Source organism: Sebastes fasciatus, chromosome 16 (genome assembly GCF_043250625.1).
Source record: "Sebastes fasciatus isolate fSebFas1 chromosome 16, fSebFas1.pri, whole genome shotgun sequence".
Classification (NCBI taxonomy): domain Eukaryota; kingdom Metazoa; phylum Chordata; class Actinopteri; order Perciformes; family Sebastidae; genus Sebastes; species Sebastes fasciatus.
In genome coordinates, this window is record NC_133810.1 from 23,856,791 (window position 1) to 23,872,663 (window position 15,873).

The following is a 15,873-nucleotide window of genomic DNA, read 5'->3' on the forward strand; positions in this document are numbered from 1 at the left end:
AGGTTCCGTCCTCTATACAAACTAACCCAATCAAAAGAGTAACAAACAACAGGGACAGCAACAACAAGCAAAAAACAAACAAACAAAAGATTGATTTTCTTATTGTACTGAGCATTTAGGTGTGTGTGTGGATGGATTTTTGGTGTGAAAGATATAGAAGGGAGATGGCAAAAAAAGGGGGAGACAGTATTAACCAAAGGAAGATAGAAAGAGAAATATGAAAATAAATAAATAACGTAACATAACTACAATGCTCTTGGAGGGCTCTAAGGACAAATAGATGTTTTAGCATTTTTGACGTGCAATTATTATTTGCAGTCCCCTATTTAGACAGCAGGGGTCACAGTGTCATACAGGCTTCCTGCATCTATTGACTGTCCCATCAGCTCCCAGGGTAATCTATGGGAAACTGTGAAATCTGCCCAGCTGCAGTAATCCCACAATTTTTCCATAGTACTGCTGCATTACTTCTGCAGCAACCCACTCACATGACAACGTGAAATGCAAAACTCATTCACAACAATCCTCTGTTACGTACACACACTGCACATAATCTCTGTGTGTGTGTGCGCGTGTGAGAGAGTGTGCAATGCAGAACACCACCAGCAGGGCACATTGCTGATGTTGTCGTCGTCGCACCAGATGCAGATGCGCTGTGACACGCCACGTTACATAAGTCAATAGGGCACAGACGTGCTTATTAAGAGGGGGCTTAACAGAGGATGAGACTGGCAGTTAATACTGTCTAGCAAAACACACACATGGTCTGTCTGTAATGCTTTATGATAGTCCATAGAGGCACGCATGGCGAGAGCAGAGTGGATAATAATGTGCAGGGGAGTCGTGCCTCTGCAGTGTTGACTGACAGCTGAAAGGCTCCTGTCAATAAAGTGTGGCTGAGAGAGGAGCGGTGGCTGACTTTCACTCCTCGACCCTCAGCGACAGAGGTGACCGACTGCTGCTGCAGCCTTTATCGCCCTGCTTTTTCATTTTCTAGCTAAGATAGGACACAAAAAGTGGTGGTTGATTGTGTATCATCATAATCACCATAGGTATTTCATAACTTGGCAAATCACAAGGACTATTCTAATATATCCTGGAGAGAATTTTTGGAACGAGGTACAAGATAGTACACCTATATCATGAGCCAATCACAAAGAATAGGTTCCCTAAGTGCTCTTAATTGGCTGCCTGGCAAAATATATGTCCTTATCATTGCATTTTCTGCACTTCATCTGTTCTCCTCTTGCTCCGGCCAATTATCCTCTCTCCGCTACTTTTTCTAATGTCCACATTTTATCCTGTCCTGCGATAAAAAAAGCGATGCTATCTCGCCGCAGGTGTTGTCCTGCATCTCAATGCAATCCTCCCACGAAAAGAATAGAAAGGACATAGCTTTTTCATCAATAGGTCTCGCGCTCTTTCTTTATCCCTCTCCTGCCTGTCTCTCTATCACCCACACACACACACACACACAAGTTCCACAGGCCTACACAGAGCACAAACAATAGTGTTTATTGTGTGGGTGTCCTTTAAGTGTTTCTTTGATGCATTAAAGGACCGTATAAACTGTGTGATTGTGTGCACTTCCCAGGCGAGCGCTGGCAACTGTGAGGAAAAACGTGGCCCACAGCGATCAATTTAGAGCTCAAAGACATCCTGTGTTTGGGGCAAAAGGGTGATTTTATTTCCATATGTCCATGTAATCTTGGAAGGGATGTCCATATCAAGTTGTTTTGGCCCTGATCCTGATCCGAGTCTGATCTGAAACTTATCCAAATGTTGATTAAACATGTGTGTGACTCACTGAAATAACAGCTGTAGCCTATACTTAAATCTTACATACCTTATTTTTAATGAGCTACTTGACGTATATACTGCAGGTCCTGGTTCAAAACTATTACATTTATAAACTTAAATTGCTGCTCTGATGTAAATGAAAGTTTAACTGGGAGAAAGCAACTCGTGAATTTGACGTGACACGATCAGCTAGAGAGAAGACGTAGTCCATTGGCAATTGTACAGTGGTGTAACAGAGTGGGGGGGGGGGTCTTCGCGCACAAAGAAAAGTTGGCCGAGCACATTGACTGTATGAATGAAGTGGACGTAGTCACCGTGACGTCACCCGACGTTGGTTTGTGGACTGACGCTTTGAAGCCTGGAGTTCGGCATTTTGGCCTTTGCCATCTTGATTTGTGGCAAGGGATGTTAATAATTAACAGTTTAACCGTTAAGCGACATTAAGCATTTTAACCGATTAACACGTACAACAATGTCAATTGTCAACTGTCAATCACAATGTAGCCACGCCCTAAAGCATACCCTGCTTTATGGTCTATCTGACTCTAACTGGTATCATAATTTAATAAATGAACATCATGCTGTATTGAAGAAGACTTGAAACTTGAGTGCTCTGCACTGTTGAGCCGACTTTGGTAAAGCAGAGCAGCACTGCAACACCAGCCGGCTGAGGTAAACAAAGCACAATACAGTACAGTAAGTAAGGACTGGAATATGATCGGTTTTATTTTGGACGATACTGATCCTTTAAAATATGTCCGGATCAGGGACATCTCTAATTCTATAGGCATTTACTGTCCAACCTGACGTGCCTCAAAATCGATATTGTACAGTCTGACACGGATGACAACAAAAGATTTTAGTCATGTGTTTAATTTAGTTTAGTTTATTACTTTTGCCAGTGTACTATGTACAAAAAACTCACACAAGGGAAAGAGATGTCCCATATTAAGCAACTAGCTAATTTCCATCCGCATTCTCCGGGGATCTTTTTAAATGTAAAATGTGCACAAACACCTGCATGAAGGCAAATATTTACAATAACAGGCAAAGCCCGTGTCTAAATCGTGATTGGCACAAAAACTGCTTCTGTGAGACAGCCTCCTCCAACACAAGCCCTTCTTTCTCTCTCTCTCTCTCTCTGTGTGTCTATGAGGAGTTTTCCAGAGCACATAGATTATAAAATGGGGCACGAACGAGCCGAGCTCTATTTTTATATCAGGATCAGCCATTTCCTGTTGTCACCTACAGGTAGTGAGGCTGAGATTTATGTGTAAGACAAGGCAGCAGTGGACTTTGCCTGCTTGTTATAGAGCCTGGCCCCTCAACCTGACCACTATATGTGTGTGCATGAGAGAGAGCATGAGAGAGGGATTCAAGACATAACACAACATAATTACCACCATTAAGCAGCAGCAGAAGTGGCAGTATATGCAAGAAGATGAGCAAATAGCTGGAGGGAAGCGACTAGTCACTCTGTCAGTCACCTCAGCTCCTCTGAGAGCGACAGTGACAAACTTATTCATCGTAAATGGAAACATTCCACGTCTGTGTCACGCACTCTCTTGGCACGCTTTTAAATGTAAAAGCGAATATGAGCATGCTGTTAGAGCACAGAGATATGTATAAAATTGCCATATCGTGCCACCTGCACTCCCTCCTACAGCAGCAAATTAGCACATCAGATACACTATATAGAGAACAATATGTGGCCATAAAATCAAACGTGCATGATATACGCAAGCAAACAGCTGTTGTGTTGTGCAGCACCTATACCGACTCATTCATGTATAACTGTATGTGTGTGGTTGAGAGGGAGTATGTTCTCTGAAAGAGGTCAGTGTGGGATGCAGTGCAGATATTGACTGGTGCTGCTGAGGAAATCCCTTCTCCTCTCTGTTCACAGAGGCAACGCACCAAAGTCTAATGCATGCTAATCAGAGGCTCTGTTGGAACCAACACACGCATGACTACTACATATTTATAGAGGGGCACTGACATTTATTTTTACATAAGTTTCCATTAAACTGCGGAATAATAACATCCGCTTGTATTATCCTCTGATGTTTTATTTTTTATTTATGTAAAGTGTGCATATAGTATACATATATATGTACTATATATATGTGTGTGTTTGTGTGTATAGGGAGTGAGGACATAATGACAACAAGGGTAGAATTGTTAATATATTATGCACAATCCAGATTATTATACCGAAGGTATTCTGGCCCCAAAGACTGTCAGGTGACACAGTCTTTTTTTAGGTGTAAAGGACTGCTTTCTGAGCCTGGTCTCTGTTATTAGTAGCAACACAACTTTATTGCTCTTGTGCTGTTATCTTATACAGAACTGGATAGATAACAATGGCCACTAAATATGTATTATGAATCATGTAGCTATGGTTAAGTGCTTTGACGCTGATGACGTGTAAGCAGTGTCATGAGCACTGTCCATGGTGCTGATCAGAGTACACACACTCTTAAAATGACACTAACGCTGTCCAGGGTGCTGAATGAACTGCCCACCCTGAAAGATTCACTAGCTGTCGAGACGGGCTTCAATGCTTCCTGGCTTGAAAAATAAAAATTTGACATGATGTTAAGTGATTTGGCCATATTTTATCATGCTATCACGCTATTGTTGTAAGCACTGTCCAAGGTGCTGATCAGACTGTGTACCCTAAAACTGTCTCTAGCGCTGTCCAAGGTACTGATACTGGGACGAGTATTGTTCAGTGACTGCATGAGTGTTCTCACCAGAATTACAGCTTGCGGCTTATAGTGGAGCAGATAGTGGAAAAATCATGCAAATAGTGATACAAGCACCAAATTTGGCATGATGATTCCCGAGGGGATGCTAATGCAAATTGACCTGCCAACAATGGTTTCTCTCATAGAAATTCATCTACTTCGAGTAGGGGATCAGTAGTCCAAAGTTTCCTTCCCTGAAAGACCGGATAAGCAGGAATATGACAAGCTCCATATCCAACGCCAGGTGCTAGAACTGGAACTGTGGACTCTCAAGACGCAAAAACCACAAAGCAAAGACTCAGCGGACAGCCAGGAAGTAAGACAAAACTTATTGGAGGATGTTAAAGCTGTAAAAATGAGATCCAGCATACCAGAAAACATATCACTCTACATCACACATTCAAATTGACCAAGTACATGCATTTCCTGAAGAAAAACATTCTACGCAAGTAAATTTGACAGCCATCTTGAAAAATGACCGCCATATTACAGTTAAAAACTATCAAAATTAGATCCAGCTTGCCAGAAAACATATAATTTGACACCAAGATCACTCAAATCGATCAAGTAGATGCATTTCTTTTTTTGTGATCAATTTTTTATTGTTATTTAAGCAAAATTACATAGGGTGGGGTTACAAATTGATAGATCACCAATAGATTAAAAAAATATATATATATAATCACAAATGTCCATGTACTAATCAATACAGAATTGGCAAGCAGCTACAGAAAAAAGAAAATGAAAAAAAAAAAAAAAAAAAAAAAATGAAAAAAAGTAGATGCATTTCTATTAGATAAATCATTATCGGCAAGTCAATTTGGCGGCCATCTTGAAAAATGGCCGCTATCTTGGATTTTCAAGTGGCCAATCGTTTATATTTGCTTAGGGAACCCTCGGCAATCATCACGCCAAATTTGGTGCTTGTATCACTATTTGCACAATTTGATTGAAAAATGGATGTTATCCGCTCCACTATTAATCCTGAAACTGAAGACAATGCCTGCTGCTAATATAGCAGCATATCTCTCGATTGTAAGTTGTAGATTTTTGTGTAGTGGTACTGAATACATCGATTTGCAACTCGTACTGAATGAAGCCCTGATACCCTTAACACTTAATTAGACTGAATTGATATTGATTTTACATTGATAGTGCTTTGCCACATCGACAAAATTAGACAAAACTCATGTCCTTGGGTGTTGCACTTTAACACTTCGTTTCACCCTCCTGTACACATTTTTTGTTTCCTTGTCACCTGGAACTGGTTTAATGTATGTTAACGTAATAAATAACACTGATTTGGAATATATATTTAAAGTGTAAAGCGGAAAAAAAACAATTGAACGTGTAAAAGTTTGTGGAGATTTAAAAAGTGCAAAAGTACTGATCTAACCAACAAAACAAAAAACAGCATAACATGCATATGTGCCACTTTACCACCTGCCCTGGACCAGAAATGTGTCAACAGAACTGCCCTCAAGAGACCCCAGATTCTCCAACAGGAGTTTTACACCCACTCTCCATTCCTCCCTGCCTGTCTTTCCAAAACTAATTGGAATACTCATGCAAGTAGTCTAACAAGTTGTCACCTTATATCTTTCACTCCCCTTCTCTCTATGTCTCACCTTTCTCTCTCAAACATTCATTAGACACTTTAACACTAAACTGAAGTCCAACTGACCGACAGCTGAACCTCAAAATCCAAAATGACAGTAGACGATGAAGCCCTAATTGGTGTTTCCCCTCTTGACTTCCATGTCAGTGATGTGGACAGATACTAGCTTTTCTATTGTGCAGATATCATGACCATGTACAGCAAGACATGCAGCTTATACTGTATAATCCCAACCTGAACACTGACATTACAAGCCAAAAACCAGAGCAATCATAACTGGGTTTTCACTGAGATTTAGTGTCACAGCAACATATATTTTTTTAAATATGGTAGTCGAAATATGTGATCAAAAAATGACAGTGGAAACCCATTATAGTGATCACGTCTGTCCGGGTCAATTTGATCACTATAATAAGCGGATGATTACTTTTTTTTTTGTTGTTCTTTATTTCTCATGCAGATTGTCATCTAATCGACATCAGTATATTTATTACATTAATACACAGTAATGAAATGGACAGTTTTGCTATATTTACAGGCTCACTAGTGGTGAAGCATTGCCGTTTTTGGTCGGCCCTGTGTCACTGCAGCGCGGGCGATGCATGCAGATGAACACCGCCCCTTTGTCGAGGCTCCTCGCTCGCTCACCCGGTGAGCGGCGTGGAAGGAGGCGGGCGCCATTTGTCTGCAAACTGCTGCCCGAGCTGAGTTTCACTTTATGCTTACCATACACTAGGAGACTTTGAAAAGACTTCAAAAAGACTGAAGTCTGACACCCTCTCACATCTAAAGACAATCACAGACTGCAAAGACTGGGGATCTTGCAGGGTCACCAGTTACAAGACTACAACTAGATTCCATTTGAGATGATGTCACATCCTGCTCCTGGTGAAAATTTAGAAGTGAACAGAAAGAAGTGGACAGTAATTGCTAGTAATTGCAGTAAAACGCTTTCCCGCCGTGGGCTGCTGCTCCCAGCTTTCTAACCGGAAACAGTATGGAGGCTCGTTTGGAAACTTTCTTCTCTTATTTCACGAAAATAGTTCACCGAAATGTGTTTCTGAAAACATTTGAGGCGAGAAATAATCCATGTAGTTGCTAAATCTGTCTTTATTTTCGATCTACAACTTTTATTTTAAAAGATTCTCAGGAGTTTCGAGAGGCGGCGAGTCGCGTCGGACGCCCGTGATTTGCATAAAGTAGACTAGACCTCAACTTTATGCAAATAAGGAGCGGGCGTCAATCATATCAACAATAGCTAATGTTAGCTCGCAAGTAGCCCCGTTTGGGACAGTGGTTAGCTAGAGCATATAGTAAACTCACGGGGATTTCGAGAGCGGCAGCTTTTTTCCTTCTCTACTCTATCGTGGTACAAATGGGAGGACACGTCAAAGTGGCACTCTTGTTCACTCCACAACTCCTCCAGTTTCTCCATGTTTACTTTTTACCCCGTTTCCTGCTTCCTGTTTAGTGCTGGAGAGAGCACACCTATTGATTGTTGACAATGTTCTTGTCATTGAATTTACGCTACTATTAAACTTGTTTCATTTTATTGGAACGTCAAGACGAGAAAAACGACTGACTTAAGCCGTCTTAAATCAGTCGTTTTCTCGTCTCGGACTGAGTTTTATGACCACCTTACGATAGAGATCACGGGAGCGCGCCGCAACTCTAGTAAAACTCTCGTTATTTTATTCCGACAATGGAAATATGTCTGCGACAGTGAAATCACTTTCAAAGTCGTTTGGTGTAAAGGTCGGCATTAAGGGCCGCATTACGTGACCAAGCATTATCAATCCACTTGACGAGGGCGGCTTCAACCACAGTTGCTTTCCCCGTGCACATTAGTTTTTCATTCAGAGAAAATTACTTTCTCTTTTCCCCATCATGATTTCAATGTGCACGCAGCACCAGCCGGTTTGCGAGGCAAAGTATCAAGGGAGTAAAGCAACAAACAAAAATGAAATCAATGTTTGTCTAATGTAGTTTTAAAATGTTTTTTCCATATGTTGTCATTCATGAAAAGACCCAAAACTGTAAGCAGACTATAAGGGAATTATTTAAACAGCATTTGTATAGGAATGATTCTGTCCCAAGCTTTTTGATCCATACATCACTGTAACCGTGATCACTATAAGCAGTTTCCACTGTACTCTTCTATGTACACCTGACTGATCTGTAGCGCACACTTACCGAGGTATAGAGGTGTCCGTCACTATTCATGGCAAGGTATAATCCTGTCTTTGCTCCCTGGATTGCCACAATCCGCAGTCCCACCGGAATTAAGTTGAACTGAGCTGAATTGGGGAATAAAGTAGGAGAGATAGGGCACGACAAAGAGAGAGAGAGAAAAAAGAGAAAGTCAGAGAAGATTGTGAAATCAAACTACAATGCTGTTAATAGCAACAGAGCTTTCTGGGTTGGTTAAACTACTCCGAACTTGTTAACAATAAAAGAGTCCTCAAGAAATAATGTAGGTTGTTGAATAAATACAATTTTCAGTTTTAAGAATCTGCCGTATTCAAACTACAGTCCGAAAAAAAGGGCCCATGTCTGAGTCTGGAAGGTCAAATACAAAGAAATGATACCAGGAAGAGAACACCTCACAGTTTCTGATCTGAAAACCACAATTGGATTGCTAAAGGTCAGAATGAACATTCTCATCATCCCAACGGTGGCAGTATGTCACTTAGAAGCACTCCATACTCAGGTAGCAGCTTTTTGTGATTCATAACCCTTCAAATACTGAGTCTAAGATCCAATCAGAATCAGTATATCAGTGATTTGAGACCCAGTATAGATGGCTTTTAAAGACGAGCACATATATCAATCGTTTCTGCATAGGGATGTCACAATACCAGAAATTTAGTAGTCGTTACCAATATCAGTATAATTCCACGATTCTCGATACCAATTCGATTCCACGGTAAAAAGCTAAAGTAAAACAATAAATCCCATGTACATCATCATACACTCTGCATTCTGGTGTTTGTTAGGAAGTTAAAGAGGATCATAACTCCCTCTCTGTTATCTATTTTATATTGCTGTGAAACCTTCAAACAGCTGTATTTATTCAAGTTTCTCACCGAAAACTATATTTTACAAGATTGCATTTGAACACATCATGATAACGTTAGAATTTACCTTCGTCTAAATACAAATTTTTACTGAGCCTGCGCGTTATCGTAATGTAAATCAATGGCACCTCCCGTGTTGAAAAGGCCAACGTTAACTAGCTCACGTCCTGCCGATTTCAACACAGATTTGTTGTTCGCAATGTAGCATTAGCAGGCACAAAATAGGGTGCGCCCCCTTGACACATCGATAGTGATTTTACTGCATCCCAAACACATTTTCTGGACGCCGTTGGTCTTGAGCCCTGACGTGACGGTACCTTTGGTACCTGTAGAGAAACGAGTCTCAAGCCCTGACGGTAGAAAAAGTACCGTCACATTTTCAGAATTTTGGCATCGACTTGGTACGGAAGTATCGGTTCTTGTGACTGCATATGAGCAAGTACACATTAAATTACCAAAGTTTGGCAGTTTGACGTGATGTTCCTTCTTATTAAAAGACAAAAATAACAGCACAAATTGGAACAAATTTGACATGACCTGACAAAATCCAAACTTTTGCTTTGACTCTTCAGCCACAGGGACCTACAGCACAGCGTGACACCTACTGTGGTTCTGTTTAACTCAGTGTGTAAAGTTCAGCATTAACTTTGCCGAAGAAAAACTCACTTTTTCAGTGCTTGTGCACATAGACGGGTTTCTTGTTTACAAAGAAGGGCTGTCAATCGATTAAAATATTGAATCGCAAATGAATCACATTTTTTATCTGTTCAAAATGTACCTTAAAGGAAGATTTATCAAGTATTTAATACTCTTATCTACATGGGAGTGGACAAATATGCTGCTTTATACAAATGTATATATATTTTTTACTGGAGATTAAAAAAATCAATCAGAAAAATAATGTGTTTTTTGAACATTAAAGCATGTAATCTATGGAGGACCTGCCACAATAAAAAAATAAATGACTCGATAAATAAATAAATATGTCATTAAATGTATCAAAAATATTATAAAAAATAAATGTAGCCATTAATTAATTGATAAAATGTGACATAAGTTGATATTTCTGTTTTAATTTGCTTCTTTATTTATTTGTACTTGTACTTTGTATTAGATTTGGCTCCTGATGAGTGTACGAGCTGTTCCATATAAGCTATATGATGATAAAAAGTGCAGGTGTTACATGCATTTAGTACAGTATGGCTTCTGCCTAGTACCTCTGTGAATAATTTGTTTGAATTTACACAACACAACCACAAGCAAAGACATTTAGGCCATAGAGAGAAACACACTCACAAAATGAGCTGCTTTCATCCCTTGTGCTGTCCATGGTGCCGTCAGGCTGCATCTGCAGGTAGTATCCATGTTGGCTGTATAGCCGAGTAACAATGCCTTTCAGCTGTGGCTCTGAAAAGGAGCACAGGAAAACAACATTGCATTAGACAGGTGCCACCGCCAGACGTCGAGAGCACAGAAATGACATTTACAGAACCTGGAAAAGGAAAGGGTTAGTCAAATATGTCAGAGTTAGAAGAGACCAACCACAGAGGAGTTTTACTGTGTGCAATATCTGAAGTTAGAACATGGATTATGTGTGATATGTAAAACTATTTTTTTAAGTTTAATTGGATGGATTGCATAGACAAATTTGTACAGACATTCATGATTTCCAGAGGATGAATCTACTGACTTTTTGTCTCTTGCCATAATCAAGTCAAATAATTTTTTTTCCGCCAATACTAGCTACAGAACTAATGGCATTACCATCATCCTCAACGTTAATAAGCACATATTACCATGCTAACACCATAAACTAAGATGGTGACAATGTTAAACATTATACCTGCCAAACATCAGCATGTTAAGATTGTCATTGTAAACATGTTAGCAAGTGCAGCCTTATAGATTTGATTTATACTCGTAACATACCATCATGCAAACTGGTCCTGGAACATTCCATAAAAAACTTGTGAACTGATACGGTGTCAGTGTCATTATGGTTGTATGTAATACTGTTCCGCTCCTTCATTTCCAGTATATGAGCATTTAAAAAATCAAAGTCATGTGAAAGATCTATTGGGCATCAGTGTAACGTCTTTAGGGAGTTTTACCAGGAGGGAGGACGCCTGGCAGAACAGATGATCAGGGCTTGACATTAAGCAGGGAAGTAGCTGACATGTTGTACTTGCCTAAACATTAATAAAATATACAGGGATTTCGACAATTATTATAATTTATTAATGAACGAAACATACAATTAATATGCTCTCCCCAAAGCCACGAGACTGCATTGGCAGAAACAGTAATTTTAACCCTCTGATCACTGTAAAACAAACTTCATTCAAACTCGACAGAAACAAAATAAAACTTGGTTAGACTTTCCACTGTTCCAACAACCACCAACTCTGGTTGTTTTCTACAGGAGCTTGGCATTAGTAGTTTTAATGGTGTATTGTAAAATGCTTAGAGCTAGTGTTAGGAAGTTAAACAGGTCATAATTCCCTCTTCATCTATTTGATATTGCTGTGAAAACATCTCCTCCAAACAACTGTATTTATTCAAGTTTCTCTCCAAAAACCACATGATGATGTTCTAATTTACCTTTGCCCAATACTCATTACTGAACAGAGCTTGAACACATCATAACATAGCTCAATGGAACCTCTGTTGACGTTAGCTTTTAGCTCCGTTTTTGCCCACAGACTGCTAACAGCTAACGTTACTAACTCTCCTGCTGCCATTTTCAACACAGATTTTGTAGCATTATCAGGAATTGGCAACTAGAAAGCATTATTTTACTGAATGACGACTGAGAACAAGATCACATTTATTTTTTCTCTTATTAATCGGACAACTGCATGAGTCATTCCCACTCGTCCGAACACAGAGTTTACTTGCCCCGGGCAAGCGTTGCTGTCGAGTCCTGCATGATGATTGATCTCTGACATCATAATAGAGGAAGACTTGTCCAATCTTAAAACACTTCACAGTACTACAAAAGAAAAGAATACAGCTATTTATATTGTGTAGTTCTTGTTAGAGGTTAGAGATTTTTCTCTAGAGGAGAGAAAATGTAAAAATATCCAGCAAAAGAGTTTCAGTATTCAATAACAATTTCTTGGTTAATTAGTGAATTGCCCAAGGTGCATTTTTGGACTAATTCACCTAACACTGGGAATGCAAAACATCGAAATAATCAGAACATTCTGTGGTAATGCATCTGATGAATAGAATGGATCTATAGGTTAAGCTAAGGCATCAGTCCACTGGCTTGCTAGTAGTATTTTTAGCGAGAGCCGGGGCCATCGGAGGATGAAGTCAAGTGAGAGAGTTAGTCTGTCTCCCGCTAAATAAAAGATACATAATCAAGGGGGCCGGGTGGTGGAGGGTGAATAGAGAGATTGAATGTTTCATGAGTGGATTCCCTGCAGCCTACTTTGCGTTCATTTAAGAAACAGACAGAATCTTCGCAGCAGCTCTCAGACATCACTAGAGCCCCCCTCCTCAATTACACCAAGCACTCTCGGTGTTGTTGAGGAAATCTAAGTTGTCTCCTGAGCTCGGCACCTCGCTGCCTCGACCGGGCTACTCCCAACAGCAAGGACAAGAACCCCTTAGGTCCTCTTTCTTATAGCTTAAACATGATAACTACCTAGGTAGTCATTTGGACCGTTTTTAAATTTGTTTTCTTTGTTGAAACAAAACCCATGCGACTATAGGACCCTGACTTTTCCTAAATGTGTCTATTTTTATTCTAGCATTGTTATTTTATCAAAATTTCAAAAGACAAAATAGTTATAGGTATGGGGGGGTGAGAGAAGAGAGAGAGAGGGAGAGCGTGCGAGTATGGACTGAAGTGTGGCTGTGATACAAAAACTTTCTTTGATCATGAAGCCTAATGTTACTGTACAGTTCTCTGGTTTATCAGTGACGTGTATGAACTACACTGTAGACTTGAGTCTCTGAACGTGTCCAGCGCAGACTGAATGCGCATCGGCAGGTCGGGTCCGCATTCAATACGTCTGATGTATGAAATGTCTGTATCGTCACTACGCTGCATTTCTTACAAACATAAGATAATCTGGTCACGGGTCACATCTCTCGGCCGCGTCTCGGCGCCGTGTCATTCTCTCTTCCTCTACCTGCAGTTCTCGTATAGGCCTACTCGTAGAACTAAACAACCAGTAATTGTGATTTTTGCTTTGTTGTTGCTGTTACGGCTAAAATGGTACCAGTGGAAATACTGGTTGTTCGCATTACTCTTACTGTGTATATTTCTGTGACATTCTGTAATGTTTATTGCAACTTCAGCATGCTGCTCTATACGTTACAAACAGCTTCGCTCGCTTACCGGAGCAGCTTTGATGATATGGGCACAGTAGCCTTCTGTGTTGATAGGCTATAGAGTCCTCCAGGGATATTTTTATAGGCCAACCAGGAAGTTAGCATCACCCTGGGTTCCCTCGACAAAAAGCCAATGTGGTTTTTCCATTGGGTTCTGGATAATTGCAGAAAATAAACCCTGTGGCAAACAAACATTTATGATACTTGCAGGTTTTGTTCAGCAAGATAATCTCCACAAATGAACACCACTTTATGATTTTTGAAGCGTGAATGCAATCGCCAGAAGTTAAAAAGCTAACGTTAGGCTATAGACAAACTACACCACGGTCAAATGAGCGCGAGTAGACACAAAAAGGCTGTAACGGTGGATGAGTCGGCGTAATGGTCTCATTTAGCCACTTGTTAGCAACCGTCTTTTTTAAGACTTCAAAATTCACTAGTGGGGTATTTCATGATTTTATGTCCTAGAACAGAACGTTAAAATCTCTTTATTCTTAGTTTTTATATTAATTATTGACATTATTATGCAAATAATGTATGAATGTTCAGAATGACCACCATTCTAGTAAGTTAAAGAATTACGGTAGTTTGAGCGTTAAAAAGCTCAGTCATTAAGTCGGGTCAGTGAATTGACCGGTCTCCCTCGATAAGGGAGATGAAACATGGATGAAGAAGCAGTTCATGACAGGGCCATCTGGGATCTCCCCCTCTGCTAAACTTCGCCCGTGCCCTCACACACATTCCCCAGGGAGGGGCCTAAAGGGCACTGCGCAATCTGCCCGTCTTCTTCAGACTGGCACAGGAAGCGAGAGAGTGGCGGAGGATGCAGGGAGGAGATCTGTAGGACTATTTCCCACAGGAAGTGTGCCAGGGTTGAGGCATCAGTGAAACTGTGACCTACTCCCATTGTTACACGCAAGCATCTGCAGCACTCGCTTTCAAAGATGCTTGTCAAAACATTTCCGTATCTCTACTCCTGCACTTTCTTCTTCTTCTTCTTTATCCTCCTTTTGCATTTCATTGTCCTTTGAGCCACGTACGCTTTCATCCCACCTAATAACATCATACATCATCCAATCAGAGGCAGGGACGCCGTTCATTACGTGTCCCCACAGATGCAGAAACAGAGAGATGAGAGAGAGAGAAAGAAAGAAAGAGAGATGAGAGGAGAGAAGTGAGCAGAGGGATAGCAGGAGAACAGAGTGAGTGAGATGACACTGTCATTTCATTAAGAATGACGGCTGCATGTGCACGAGGAAAAAAAAAACACATTTAGGCACAACTTCAATAGACAGCTTGTGCAATATGGCTGCAATCAAAACTCCCATACTTGGTGTCAGGGGCACTAAAACTAATGTTTCACTTAGCAGAGCTGGCGCTAACTTCAACATCCTCATCCCAACGCACAGTAAATTCTGATCCGACGTAATGAAAGCTCCCAGCAAAAACTGTTTTACTGCAGCTGCATTAGAGATTCATAGATGATAAAACACCTCTTGCTCTCGCCACCTTATTACCATACAAATATTGCAACTTTGGACTATTGAGGCCCAGAGTCATATTTTTTGAAAACCGTTTGTGCTCTAGAAGTTAGCAGCGCCTTCATCATATTAATGTGGTAATTTGGACATAAAGGAAAATGCACTCATGTTTTGCTACTGGGAGAAAATGAGTTAGTTGTTGATGTAGTTTTTAACATATAGAACTTGGAGGTATACACTTCAAGAAGTGGGAATAATACGGTTTTATAACCTTCAGTGTTGTGTGTTTCTGTAAACTGACAGAAGTAGTCACAGATATACAGTATTCCGTTTCACTACAATCAACATACACAGTTGTTGTTTTCTTTGCCTGTACATCCAATAGTACATGTAATCTTAACTTTCTTGACTTTAATTTCTTACAATTTGCTGGAGAACATTAATGATGACATCTCAAACCTTCTACTGTGTGATTGATTTATTAATAATAATAAATCATTCTTGGTTTTGGTTTAGGGAGTCAGGTCCACAGGATCATGATTTCTATACCAGACATACCTGGAATACCCGTCATATAAATACAGCAAACAACCATCAGCATTGTTGACAGTTCGGAGCATGAAAGACAGAGTGTGCTACAATACTACATACTACAGTAGTAGCAATACTATACTACTGCTTGTGAGCAAGTATCTTAAAGTGTTGACCAGTTACCCTCCCTTCCACTCATTCATATCCCTTATTCTGTCACTCTCCACCTCTGCTACATCTGCTGAAGCCTCTCCAAGCTAACATTGAGCTAG

General features: G+C 40.3%; 1 protein-coding gene across 1 annotated transcript in view; it reads right to left on the bottom strand.

The window, feature by feature from the left end:
- fgf11b (fibroblast growth factor 11b) overlaps positions 1-15,873 on the bottom strand; it is a 46,757-nt gene that overhangs the window by 9,819 nt on the left and 21,065 nt on the right. The window contains exons 2-3 of the mRNA XM_074611961.1: positions 10,542-10,652; positions 8,362-8,465 (exon numbers count right to left, since the gene is read on the bottom strand). Coding sequence (XP_074468062.1) covers positions 8,362-8,465; positions 10,542-10,652 — 215 coding nt within the window. The remainder of the gene's footprint in view (positions 1-8,361; positions 8,466-10,541; positions 10,653-15,873) is intronic.